The 14460-nt window shown below is 38.8% G+C and overlaps 1 protein-coding gene across 3 annotated transcripts in view; it reads right to left on the bottom strand.

The window, feature by feature from the left end:
• Window positions 1-13153, bottom strand: part of LOC129245563 (dystonin) — a 181339-nt gene extending 168186 nt beyond the window's left edge. For 2 of the 3 annotated variants that reach the window (XM_054883803.1, XM_054883804.1), the window contains exons 1-2: window positions 12923-13152; window positions 4658-4862 (exon numbers count right to left, since the gene is read on the bottom strand). In XM_054883803.1, coding sequence (XP_054739778.1) covers window positions 4658-4751 — 94 coding nt within the window. In that variant the 5' untranslated portion in view covers window positions 4752-4862; window positions 12923-13152. Of the gene's footprint in view, window positions 1-4657; window positions 4863-12922 lie in introns of all 3 variants that reach the window. The other variant, XM_054883795.1, reaches the window with a different exon arrangement.
• Between the last annotated feature and the right edge of the window lie 1307 nt (window positions 13154-14460).

Here is a 14460-nt window from a genome sequence, read left to right as displayed (position 1 = left end):
ACATAAAAAGTGTCTGACTGTTTCCTCTTCTTCTGTATTTAGACAGCTTCTACAGAAATCGAAGTAAGGTAGTCCTAACCTTCTAGCGTGGCTGCCTATTAAACAATGACCAGTTAATACACCTATCATTTTTCTTATAGATTCCCTGTTGAATCTTAGCAAGATCTTCGATCGACCGCTGTTCCAGTTCGGCCATGTCTGTCTGCTTAGTTCGCATGTTGTGAGGTTTTGCCAGATTGTATTTACCTTTTTGATGGTTTCCCTGTCTATAAGTAATTTACAAGTGGCTATGGGCATGGGTATCAGCGCCTTATCCGGCTCGAGATCGAGCGTTGTACCGGCTCTTGCAAGTTCATCCGCCTTACAATTTCCTGGAATGTCCCTGTGGCCTGGTACCCAGATAAGGTGCACCTTGTAGCACTTAGACACGTCATCTAGTAGTTTAAAACATTCTAGAACTGTTTTTGACGAGTGCGTTTTTGATTCCAGCGCTTTTATTGCTGCTTGACTGTCCGAGTAAATGAAGATTTCATTTGTGGATAATACTCTCGTTTTTATTTCTTTAAGCCCCTCTTTTATGGCAGTGACTTCCGCCTGAAATACTTAGGGCAAAGACAAAGAATGGTTGCTATCGACATTTAAGGCAATAGGCCCGTTCTAAACTATGCTGCGCCTGACTGGTCGCCTGGAACCATTGACACGTAGTGGATAAAGCTACAGACTTGTCAAAACACTGCCATTAGGACTGCGACAGAATGTCTACTGATGTCCCCACTACAACACCTACATAACGAGGCCAATATGCTCCATGTAAAGGAGCATAATAAACTGCTTAGCAAGCAGTTCCTGTTAGGGTGTTAGCGCAGGTCTCACCCAAGCAGACATCAGCTTGAGCCTGAGCCACCTCCCAGACATGTCAGGAGACACTTCCCCAATTACGCGGACGAGATCTAGGACAAAACAGACCGACAGCTCCTAGAACGGACATTGTACGAGTATAAACAGACAATCAACGACATTCATCGGGAGACTCCTACCACCTTCTTAAACTCCCGACCCCCGAATGCCATCATCGGAGTCCAACCACCACCCATTGTAGACGAAGAGCTCTAACTTCCCCGAGAGTCCCCCTTGGCACAATTACGTTCTGGGTATTGTAGCAGGTTAAACTCCTACTTATCCAAAATTGACCGCGACATACTTAACATACATATGCCCGGCACCCTGCACGACTCTAACCACCTTTTCAGATGCCCCATCAAACCCACTCATCTAACACCTCTCTCCCCTGGACTCAACCTGTCGAAACAGCAAGTTTCCCAGGCCTACTCTTATATGAGCTAGACGAAGACGACCGGTGATTACATTACACTGGCAGGGCAAAGTTACTGCTATAACAACAACAACAACATTACATTGCCAAGATCTGACTGATTTCCAAAGTAGAGTTCATAAAGAAATTAGGAAACAAATCAAGAATTAAGAAGTTTTCGGTTGAACAAGAACCTGAAAGCACGGAAAATGTTTAGACCGGGAGATAAGATATTCGTTAGGAACAAAAAAATAAAAGCACAGCCCTGTATAAGGAAAGACAATAGAGTGACTTTATTAACAAACATGGGGAAGAAAATGCGTAAAGCAAAAACTAGCACTACGTAATTCACGTAGTAGAAAATATATATCGCCATCTGTGTATTGTATTTCACCTTTCCTAGTACGGGGTACTTCAGAGGATAGGAGGAAGTGATTGATGTTACTTTACTGTCTGAAAACAGCTCAGTAAAACTAGACAATTAGAGGTCCTTTTCGGATTACAGTTGGATCCTCTACTATCTGGATCTTAAGGTAGATCCACGCTTACCGTATCGAAATCCATTAAGAACCAATTACAAAAGGTTCAAAAATATAGTAAATAACGGGATAGGAGAGGACTGCCATGAAAGAGAGCTAGAGGGAGTTTTGTTCGTCAATCGAATATACCAGGTATTCTAATAGGCTTCGCCGTGTTCTTTCCTAAGATCATTCAATGGCTTCTTGGGTCAAGAAACCTGATGGTACTTGGACTGCTAGAACAAAAGAATAGCTAGAACTTCCGGAGCCAATATGATCCACAGCATCTTCCATATGATAGAATTATCAAAGAGAAAATTGCACGGGCAATCAAATATTTTTCACACTTTAAATCTCCGGGGCCAGATGGGCCAGGAAACCATGGACTGTATCTTACCGTTGCTAAAGGAAATTTTTAAAGCGTGTCAAGGTCGTCTTCATACCAAAAATAGACTTAGTGGTGGACAATTGTATTAGTGTCATCTCTATGCTAGAAACCAGGATCATCAAAGCTAATATGGGTAATATCAACATAACTAAGAGGGTCCATAGGGACGCTCCACAAGTTGGAGTATTATTTCGATTTCTGTGGTTATGTGTAGCAAAATTTTAATAAAACTTAATAGAGAAAACTTAATCTTAGCGCAAAGTACTTACAGGTATTTCTGGACTCCAAGCTTAGATGGAAATTGAACATTGAAGAATGGGTACAGAAATTGCTTTATATGCCTGTAAACGTATGCTTGGAAGAAGATGAAGTATACAATATTGTTGTATAAGACCATCAATTTTATCGTCTGGATCGGTAGTTTGGTGGAAAGCTCTAGGGAGAAAATACAATACCAAATTACTCGGCAGAATACAAAGATCAGCCTGTGCAATAACGGTCGGGGAAATCAGATCATGTCCCATGGAGGTTTTTAACGCGCTGGCGCACGTTATTCTGATATCTACATATTCAAGAAGATGGCAACCATGAGTTCAGTTAGGTTAAATGAATCGGGTCGCTGGAAAGAACAAACTTATGGTCATGCCAGTGTATTATTGCGATAAGCAACAATAAAAAACTTCCACACTACAGTCTATATTATGGCTCTAAAATGGATTTTGGTGTTGGAGCAGATATATATTCTAATAGACTTAGAATTGCAAAAAACGTTGCGTGTCCCTAATACTACCAGTGTGTTCCAGCCGGAAGTACTGGCAATTGGGGAAGCTTGTAGGTTACTAATCACAGATTTCTCTTTTAAGGGCAATATCGCTACTCTTTCGGATAGCCAAGATGCATCTAGACACTGGATTCGGCTACAGCAACCTTTAAACTGGTGGAACAAAGTAGGAATAGCCTTACTACCTTGAAGGTAATGAAAAAGCGGCTAAACTGGCAAGAGATGGATCAGCCATGAATAAAGTTCTTGCAGAATCGGAGAATGCAATTTCCTCAAAATACTTCCGAATAATGCCCAAAATGGGCATCCCTCACAACACACACCGCCATAGTTGTAAACAATCAGAGAAAAAGAAAAACGATTTTCCATTTCCTCTGTGATTGCCCTGTCTTATGGAAGGAGAGAATGTCAACTCTGGGAAAATCACTGCTCGAGAGTCTCGAGTAAACTGTCTAACTTAGACGTCAACAACCTAATAAGGTTCTTAAACGTTCCCACGACAGTCGGTTCTACGTAGCCGGAACGACCCGGATTTATATAACGATAACCACTGGACCTTTCAGGATGCAGACAGGCAATTAGCGACTTTCACCTGTTCTCGCTCTCCAAATATCGTTATTGGAGTCCAACGAGCACCCATTGCAGACGAAGACGGTCAGCTGCGAACCACTAGCACAATCACATTCTGAATATTGTAGCATGTTTAACCCCTACTTAACAAGAATTAACCTATGGATAGTAATCATGTGTCCGACATATGAAGCGCCTACCCCGTTGAAACAGCCTGCTTGCAGTTCTACCGTTGGAAGAGATAATAGCGACGACGATCGATGACTTTACTACGTTTGACAGGCCTTAGTAAACTATTAGAACAACATCGGATGTGAAGCGGAACCCATCAATAATTCTGTTGTTGTTGTTGTTGTTGTAGCAGCATAATCATTCCCCATACATATATGGGGAATGCTGCTGTTCGGTCGTTCAGGTAACGTAGAACCGACTGTCGTGGGAACGTCAACAATTCTCAATTGCCTCGCTGACATCACTGCCAAGACTATCACCTCGAGAAGACCACTGAGGATGGCTTCCCCACGAGCGTTTCCACGACAGTCGGTTCTACGTTACCGAAACGACCCGGATTTATATCCGGCCAAGGACTGTCACTCCAGCAGCCTTCCCCGTATGTAAGTATGGGGAATGTTTATGCTGCTACAACAACAACAACTTCACCACGAGATACTTCCAAAATCTTCAAAGTTGAGAGACAATCACAACCTTCACTAATATCCGTCCCATTAATACCTTATTCGGAGAATAATCATTTATTGTAAACGAAAAGCTTCAGATAATTCGTGAGACGAGCGGTATATTGGCAAAATTATGTTCTCTGTATTACAGTAAGTTAAACTTCCACTTATCCAGAATTGATCGACATACCAAAATAATTTTGATAATCTTATTTTTCTTGCTTGGAGAGTGTCAAATGGAAGTTTTTGGCATATTTTTTCATTAATTACCTTTATTTGATACAGAAAGTTTTCAACTCTGTACTGAGAAGATCCTTTTAAATGTCCAACATTATTTGCGTTCGATTTAACAAGCCCATGAAAATTTAGCATATCCAACCCGTTAATTTAAAGATAGGATTCGTTACTTACCCGCTATACGAAGGACGGCTCTATCTGCTGGATCAAGTTGGAGAATACTAAGTGGTTTGTCCTTAGCCCATTCGCTAAGACTTTCTCGATCCATAATTTTTCCTTCACTTGGAATCAATAGTAATTGTATCAGTGAGTTCTTCGGAGCATGTTGTGAACGTTAATGCCGTTGGAATATTAGGTACGGTTGAATGCCGCGGTTTTTCTAAAATTACATATTTTAATTAAAGTTAAAATAGTAAGCGATAATATACACAGTATGGCGCTTAAATACACCATGCAAAAGTTTGTGTTATCTAGAATATATGCCTCCACCATTTCCCTATTTCCATATGCTAATGATTAGCCAAGTATGGCGTCTCTCTTGTTTCTTAAATACAAGGATATTTGCTAAGAAAAAAACTCTGACGTTGCTGCTCACTTACTCGCCATTAACCGACCGGTTATGCAACACCAATGTGGCCGATGCAGATTATCATAATCCAGTGGGAGAAGTTTTAGGGCGGTCAGATCTCCGTACCTAAGACTTTTGGACTGTGAAGATATCCTCATACCTTCTGAATATTTTCGACTTTTAATTTGGAAAATTTAAATATTATTTTATTATTTGTATGTAGGTATAATCAAGGTTTGATTGATTTATATTTAATTTGATAAAAAAAACACAAGGTTAACACAAAGCAGCAACTTAATAGTGCTGCCTTTTCTCGATCAAATGTCGGTCAGAGTTCAACATTCTGAGAAAAGAACACAAAAACCTATAAATATATTAAAAAAGAACAAGAAAATTTACAGCCCTGCCGCAGAGAAAGGAAAACACTACACGCTTATTGCGAGAGCTACCATGCTCAGGTCAGTGTTGTGTTTGATCGCTACGCATTTCAGACCTTGGATAGCTACTGCAAATGGGTAATTACAAAAAAAAAAAAAAATGGAATCTAACTAACATAAATCATCGAGGGGTGGCAAGGACCCGGAGCCGAACGCCTAAATCGTATATGGGTGTTTGACCGAGCTCCTACTCCTATTTGGGGTGTGCGTCCGCTATCAGAAATATGTTTTTCTTAATTTTTGGTGTTTCACCGAGATTCGAACCTATGTACGTTCTCTCTGTGAATTCCGAATGGTAGTAGCGCACCAACCCATTCGACTACGGCAGCCGAATTAGAATTCCCTCTAAATAAAACCTTCTCCTGCGTGAACGGTAAGCTCTATTTTCAATCAAGAAAGAGGATATATAAAAAACTTTAAAGATTAGTTTTCTACCATGTCTACAGAAATACTAATTATTATCAAATTTTTATGAAATATATTTACTATATATAATAAATATATCATATAACGTATAAAAATGAGTGAAATATTTATTTAGACCAAGTTATTATTATATTATATTATGCATACAGTTTGTACACACCCTGAAGACTCAAAAATGTCACATGCATCTGAAACTAAACATTTCAAGTCGAAAACGTTCATAAATAAATGGGTGCAATGGTATAACGGAGTTAAACACGTGGACGACTTCCTCAGAATGTTCTTAATTTACAATTATTTATTATACATTTTAGTTCAGGGAGTACTAATATTATAAAGTAGTTGCGTCCACGTTCAACCGCTCTCGGATATGGTATACCCTTAACACTTCCTTAACCAAAATTAAAATCTGTCAAAATTTTGCTTGTATTGTGTTTTTGTACAGGGTGTTTTACTATCGATCTAGGTTAAGAACCCATTAATACCCTTTTTTTATTTGAAAATGTTACCTGATATTTGAAGTTTTCATACAAAATGCCATCGGTCATAATTCAATGGCCAGGTACTGTACTGTAGGTTGTAAGTATAGTTGAAGACAACTTAAAATTATATTATATTTTTTATATAGGGTGATTTTTTAAGAGCTATAGGAAAGTTTTTCAAAAAAACACACGTAAAATTCAGAAAAATGCATGAAATTTTTATTTAAATGGATAGTACAATTCATATAATTTAATGTTTGAAGATTATTTCATGCAAATGTTGACTGCGACTGCGCTTCAAATGGTCCATCCGCTTAGTCCAATTTTGGCATACTCTTTCCAAAGTTTCGGCCGGTATCTCACATATAAATGCCTTAATGTTGTCTTCCAATGCGTTAATTGAAGCAGGCTTGTCTGAATAGAAATGAGCTTTAACATAGCCCCACAAAAAATAATCTAAACGCGTTATATCGCACGATTTGGGTGGCCAATTGACAGGTCCCGAACGTGAAATAAAATGTTCACCGAACTCGCCTCTCAACAAATCCATCGTTACGCGTGCTGTGTGGCATGTGGCACCGTCTTGCTGAAGCCACATGTCATGCAAGTCAAGCTCTTGCATTTATATAATAAAATTCATTGATTTGCAAGCGTTGTTCGTTTGTAGGACGACTCATGGTTAAATTATAGACCAAACTGAAGATGTTTGGCAGTGAAACAAAAAACGAAACGTGCGTCAGCTGTTTAAACCAACTGGTTAAAAAGATAATAGCTAAAAAATCACCCGTTAGTTCCTGAACTCTCCAAAGCTTCTTCTTCTCAATTGGCGCGATAACCGCTTACGCGATTGTGGCCGAGTTTAACAAAGCGCGCCAGTCGTTTCTTTCTCGTGCTAACCGGCGCCAATTGGACACACCAAGTGAAGCCAAGTCCTTCTCCGCCTGATCTTTCCAACGCAGAGGATGCCTTCCTCTTCCTCTACTACCATCAGCAATTGAGTAGTAAAGTCCTCTCTCGGTGAACAAAACGAACACTCTACAAGACTCTCATCATAACCGTCCTAACGTATGGCGCAGAAGCGTGGACGATGACAACATCCGATGAATCGACGCTTGGAGTGTTTGAGAGAAAGATTCTGCGTAAGAGTTTTGGACCTTTGCAGTTGGCAACGGCGAATATCGCAATCGATGGAACGATGAGATGTGTGAACTTTACGACGACATAGACACAGCGCAGCGAATAAAGATCCAGCGGCTACCTTGGTTGAGTCATATGGTCCGAATGGATACAAACGCGCCAGCTGTGAAAGCATTCGATGCGGTACCAGCTGGTGGTATTAGAGGAAGAGGAAGGCCTCCTCTGCGTTGAAAAGATCAGAGCTATGCATATGCTATGCTATAGTCTTTGTTATCAGGTCCCACGAATACTTACGACCGAGCGAGCGCAAAACGAAAAAGACAACTGGCTTCAGTTACAGAATTTATATAAGTGATCGCATATGGTGCTCACAATCACCAACGTAAACGTGATACTAATGAGAGCTCTATATAAAAGAATTCTCACCACCGTTCCGTTCCGCAGTATCGTAGATCGTTGTTTCATCGTGTCAGCTGATACGGGCGTACGGCTGTACGTTTACGTTGGTGAGTGTGAGCACCATTAGTTCTTTCATTATTTATGTCAAGTTTAGTTCATTTATTATGTCAAATCGTTATAATGGCCAAAAAGGAGAGAATGGCAAAAAAAAAAAATAATTAAAGATGCGTTTGCATTGCAGACTTGCCAAATCGACACTATTCAATATTTATAAAACTTTATTTGAATACGAAAATGACAGACTACCTCGTAATATGACTAAAATCATATTGGAAAAACAATTATTTTTTGCAAAGGCAATATTAGAAGAAATCTTAATATTAGTTGGGAATGTGCAATAAAAAATATCGTAATTTGGAAAAATAATAATACATTGCTTCTAAAGCTTGGTCTAAACAAAAGATATAAAGAGAAAATATTGGAAAAGGTTTCAAAAAGCTCTGGTATATTTAAGGATCTCGATCACTGTATTGATAAAACATACCCCGTAGCACCGTCCGCTGGTGGTACTCAGACATCAATAAAATAAACAATAGAGAGACTCATAGTGCGGAATCGTATATTGTAATCTTACAAAGCAAAACAAATATATAAGATGATATTAGTAGAACAGAGTACACCAAGTGGAAATATGTATTATTTTGGGAATGACTTAATATAAATAAAAAATGGGCAAATGAGTTTTGTGATCGAAGAGTATTGAAGGCCGAACGGGTTCTTTTTTTTCAGGCATTCAAATTGGTCACTCATCCCTCACAACATACAATCCCACGGTTGATAAAGATCTGCCTTATGGACCCTGGACAAACCACTGTTCGAAAGTTTCGAACAACTGCGTGGCTTAGACGTCAACAACCAAATAGATTCTTAAGTCCGCACAGAATGGATATAATAAAGCTGTAAATAACCCTTAAACAAGTTGGTAGCGAGAATGTGGTACGAGTTGGTACGAGTGGTATAAAGCTTTTGCAGAGAGCCGAGAAGTTGTGGAAAATTTATGAAAAAAAGGCAATGAAGTGGTGCTGGAAAACCATCATACCATCGTTTAAGTATAAGGGAGGTAGCTCGTGACCTTAGCGTGTCTCACGAATCAATTCGTAACATTTTACACCATCAATTGGGCATGAGAGAGGGAGTTAAATTTCTTTAAAAAAAATCATCGGAAGAAGGTGGTTAAAAACATGCTTGAGCAAGTGAATTCGGGCCCACTGTTTATCCAGAGTATCATAACAGGTGATGAAACATGGGTATATGAATCCGCTAAAGGAGCTGAAGAAGATCTCTTCAAACCCGTTTAAAAGGTGCCATCGTTCCGCAAAAGTGATGTTATCGCTTTCAAATTACTCCCCATCAACTACAACCGATTTACGCCAGCCCTTGATTCCGCTCTCGAAAAATTTCTGGAAATTAATTTTCGGTATAGTATGGTACGGAGAACGCGTTATTACAGTTGAAAGGAAATAATGGAAAAGTTGAAGACGGCTTTGGTGTTTTAACTTTTCCATTATTTCCTTTCGGCTGTAATAACGCGTTCTCCGTACAAAATCTGCAAGTGGTTTTCACACAAATCCTTTCTTTTTGACGAATTGCTTCAAGTAAATGTCTTATAACACCCAAATAATAATCCTTATTAACTGTCTGACCTTCTGACAAAATTTTGAGTACAATACCGTTGTAATCCATGAAAACCGTGAGCAACGTTTTCTTTTTTGACTAAAAACGACTTGGTTTTGGTTCATTCGGAGCTATCCACTCACTCGCCTGAAATCTGGATTGCATGTCGTACTCATAAATCCACGACGTTGATAAATGTTGAGTCGTATATAGCCTTGGAAATCATATTTTTGGCTATATCAACGCGGCTCGTTTTTTACACGGCGCAAACCCAAATCATTAATACAATGTCTTGAACGGATCCATAAGCAACGTTAAAATCCTCTGCCAACTCTCTGATGGTTAATGTACAGTTATTGATCATATTTTCTTTCGTCATCCTTGATGGACTCATGATTTCTTTTGATGCGTTCATATCACTTGAAAAAGGATGTTTTCTTTAGGGCCTCATTTCTGAAACAGTTTCCCAACACTTCTAAGGTTTTACTTACAATTTAATACAAACTCATTGTTGCAAATTCAAATACATTTTTAAAACTCTAAAAGGCCGATAACATGTGCAGAGGTAGATTTACTCAAGCTGGCGCAACTTTAACAAATGTCAAGCAATGGCGATAAAATTTTGGTAGAAATCTTAATAGCAGATGTGGTAATCCGAAAACTCAAATCATTATACTTAGAATAGTTTTTGAGTAGTTTATTTTTTTATTCTATTAAAAAAAAAAACTGGCAACTACTCGAATTTTTAAGTCAAATTCATTCGATATTCACAAAAAATATTCGTCAGCTTTGGGTAGTAGAAAGTCAAAATCAGTTAAAAAATGCATGTAACTAACCAGCAGCTCTTGATGCCCTACACTACCTGTTTCGAGTGCCAGATCAGAGTACCTCAGAACCTGACATCAGTGAACTCAACACCAGGCCACAACAAAACCAACGCAGGCAACTTGACGCATCCCTCACACCGCGAAAGGCGAACCACCTTTCGAGGAACTTGAACTGCTACGAACTTGCGAGGAAGATTGTTGTTGTTGTTGTTAACAGCATAGGAAGATTGTCGACATAGCTGATTGCATCAACCGAAACGGAATACTAATATCTGCGGTCCAAGAAAATTAACTGGATAGTAATTCCTTACTGATTACCAGGAAAGGATACAATGTGCACCGCAGGGATCGTGAGCGAGGCAGGGGTGGGGTGGCCTAGCGTTTATAGCTCACCACACTGTGCACTATCGTCTTATCGATGAAGACTTCGGCCGCAGGGACAGCATCTTAGAATGTCAAGGTATAGCTGTCCGATTAAGCGATGACGTGCTCAAAATAAAGGATGCGAAGCAGAAGGTGCTGGTCCATGCCAAATGTACTCCAGAGGCCAGAAAATTTAGCGCTGCTGCAATCAAAGAGAATAAATTAGCTAAAGCTTCGAGCCAAACAAATTCTGGGGATAAAATACCCTACGTCCTGCCGTAAAGATAACTAGAAAAGAAGCCAAAAGCGAGGCGTAGAGGCACTTGGGAAGAAAGAATTCCGGCGGAGTATCACTATCAGATATCGATGAGGTTATGACAGTAGATGAAAGTGGTGAAGGAATAGTAAAAACGATGACCAGCACTAATATCGGCCAAACAAATCTTCACCATGCCAAACACGACTCGGCAGTAATAGCAAGGCAATTATCAGGTCTATACTGAGTATAGTGCTGGTCCAAGAAGCCTGGATCTTCAGGGGCCAGACTAGAGGTTGGCCGCAATAAACGCGCATGGGACATCAGATGTAATATCCCGGAGCCTGCGTGTTACTGAGTAGTTATATGAATTTCATATGTCTTTCAGATATTCTATCTGTAGACCTAGTTGAAGTACCGATTAGCATCAGAGAATGTCATCTAAACGTTGTGGTGGCATCAGAATATTTACAAGGGGACTAAACTCAGGCAGCACCTCAATACCGCGAGAAGAATAGGCGGGTTTCAATATTTGGATGTGATGCCAATGCTAATAACCAGGCATAGGGAAGCAGATGAATTTATTCTTAGTAATAAATTAGAAATTTTTGTGTAATTATACACCAACATTGATAACTAGCCTACGCGAAGAGTCCTCAGAAATACTAAGAATAGGAAGCTAGTAAGAAATTGGATAGCAGCCCCGACATACCAAGCATATGTCCAGCATGTAAAGGCAAGCCGCAATACACTAACCACCTTTTCACATGCCCCACCAAACCCACTCATCTAACACCCCTCTTCCTCTGGGCGCAACCTGTCGAAACAGCAAGTTTCCTGAACCTACCTTTAGATGAGTTATATGAAGACGACCGGTGATTTCGACTACACTGACAGGGTTGCGTATTGCTGCTACAACAACAACTTAGCTATCCTTACTGATAGCCAGGCAGCAACCAAGACTTTTAGGCATCCGTTCCCATGACAGTCGGTTCTACGTAACAGGAACGACCCGGATTTATATCCGGCCAAGGACTGTTACTTCAGCAGCATTCCCAGTATATTATGGGGATTGCTTATGCTACTACAACAACGACGACTGTTAGGCATCCAGTTAAGGTTCATGTTTGCGGCGATTAAACAGATATCAAAGCAAAAATACGTAGTCATTATAGCTAATAGTGGTGGAAATATATTATATTGAATATATTGCATATAATAAATATCATAAACACATTCAATACAGATTGATAGAATCGAATGGTCAAAGTTTCTAATTTATGATGGTCACACTTCTGTTAGACAGACTGTATGTTAAAACACATTGATTGGCACCAATCGTTTTTGATTGCAAGTTTTGCCAGAGGTCCCTTAGCAACACCACTGACTTAAAATGGGTGAATTGTCACACGTATCGTTTCTTTTTGGCAGGTGCTAACAAATTAATTTTTTAACACTGGTCACAATGCACTGATCAGGGACTAAAAAGTACAAAAAAAAGTCTCCTTTATTGTATAAGACTCGGACATTGTAAGAAAGACCGGTTAAGACCCATTAAGCAGTTCAGCACTGGTCCAAGCAGTTTGCAATAAAATTTTCATCCTTAAACATTTTGTTCAATTTATAGAAACTGTATTAACTATTTAGCGAGGATGTTACCTCATATTTGTGGCTAGCAGAGATATCTTTCGCCGGCGTTTATAGCTGGCAAAAGGGGCGAAACGTTTGATATTAACGCCATACTCTGAAGATTCACATTTCACAAAAATTAAATGATTCTACACCTTTTCAATTATACCACTATTTCACTCCCAACATTTTACTTTATTCTTATTTATATACCCTTAAAAATCCCAAACTGAACACTCACCAACAACTAACTATTGCAAAGTAACTTTCCATACGACGATTTCCAATATTCATTGATATTTAAAAATCGGACCACCTTTCTCAAGTGCTAATATGCAATCATATATTGGATTAAATTCCTTTTCACTCCCGTTCAGAAAAAAGTCCGTATTTATCGCGCTAAACAATTCTCGGCAGATTTCGTCATTGCCATGAAGGATAAAATCGAACTACATATGTATGCACATACTAGATATCGATGTTGTTTTCAACAACAAAACCCAGAGTTACTACGTCGCCTAATATATCAGAACCAAAAGAAGAGTACCTTTCTCAAACTTAACAGGGGACTGCATGTTCAAGATTTGCTTTCTAAAACATTACACTTGCACGTATAACGAAATATTTGGATTGACGAAAACATTTGATATTGATGAATTACACAGGCCTGCGAAATCTCGCTTTTTTACAGTTTCTAAAACCGCTATGGGTGTTTCCTGAAGGTTTTTTTATGCTGAAAACGAATATGACCTAGAAAATGTTCCAGCACGTCAGGATTTTTGACAATTTGAGGTTAAATTACCAAAAAATGCTGATTTTGGCCATTTTTTAAATTTTTTATTGAGCAAGGTAAAGTTTTTTTTTAATTTTCCACAACGGCACCGCAAAGCACTACCCTTCAGCTTTAAAATCCATTTTAAAAAATATTTTTGCGATTAATATAAAAAAAGTTATACTATTTTGAATTCGCACTTTACAGGGGCGTTAGAGAGTTAGAAAAGTTGAATTTGCATATCTAAAAGTCTCCAATTCAAAATAGAATAACTTTTTTTATATTAATCGAAAAAATATTTAAAAAAAAGGACCTAAAAGCTAAAGAGTAGTACTTTTCGATGCCGTTGTTGAAAACTAAAAAAAAAAAACGTTACCTTGCTCAAAAAAAAATTTTTTTAATGGCCAAAATCTGCATTTTTTGACTATTTAGCCTCAAATTGCCCAAAATCCTGACGTGCTGGAGTATTTTCAAGATCATATTCGTTTTCAGCATAAAAAAACCTTCAGTAAACACCCATAGCCGTTTTAGAAACTGTACCTCGCAGGACTGTGTTATGAATAAAAGGTATTTTGAGTGCTCAAAAATATTGCGGTAATTCTAATGGGTTTGTTTTATCTCCAATATGCCTGCTTAACGCTTTTTGTGCCTGTGTCTGACGCACCAATTCAGCAGTTCCTTCTTCTGCTAGTATTCGAAAAACTAGAACTATTACGCATTACTAAGTATTTTCTCGGTAGATAACTGTAGTGATCGATAACTCCGTAAAGCATCGAACAAACAATTTAAAGTGTATGCTTGTTGCCAAGGTAAGGTTTCACACTTAAAAAGGTCTTTTGCTGTTGTTTTTTGTTGTTTGTTCCCGTGAGTTTTTAGTTATAGTGTGTTAACTACGTAAAACAGCAAAGAGAAAATTTGGTACATCTTACAGGTTTTATTTGATAAAGGCGAAAATGCAAGCCAGGCTGCTGAAATTGTGAATGGTGTTTATGGCGGCGATACTGTAA

Source organism: Anastrepha obliqua, chromosome 4 (assembly GCF_027943255.1).
Source record: "Anastrepha obliqua isolate idAnaObli1 chromosome 4, idAnaObli1_1.0, whole genome shotgun sequence".
NCBI classification, from domain to species: Eukaryota; Metazoa; Arthropoda; class Insecta; order Diptera; family Tephritidae; genus Anastrepha; species Anastrepha obliqua.
This window is presented reverse-complemented; position numbering and strand designations above follow the sequence as displayed.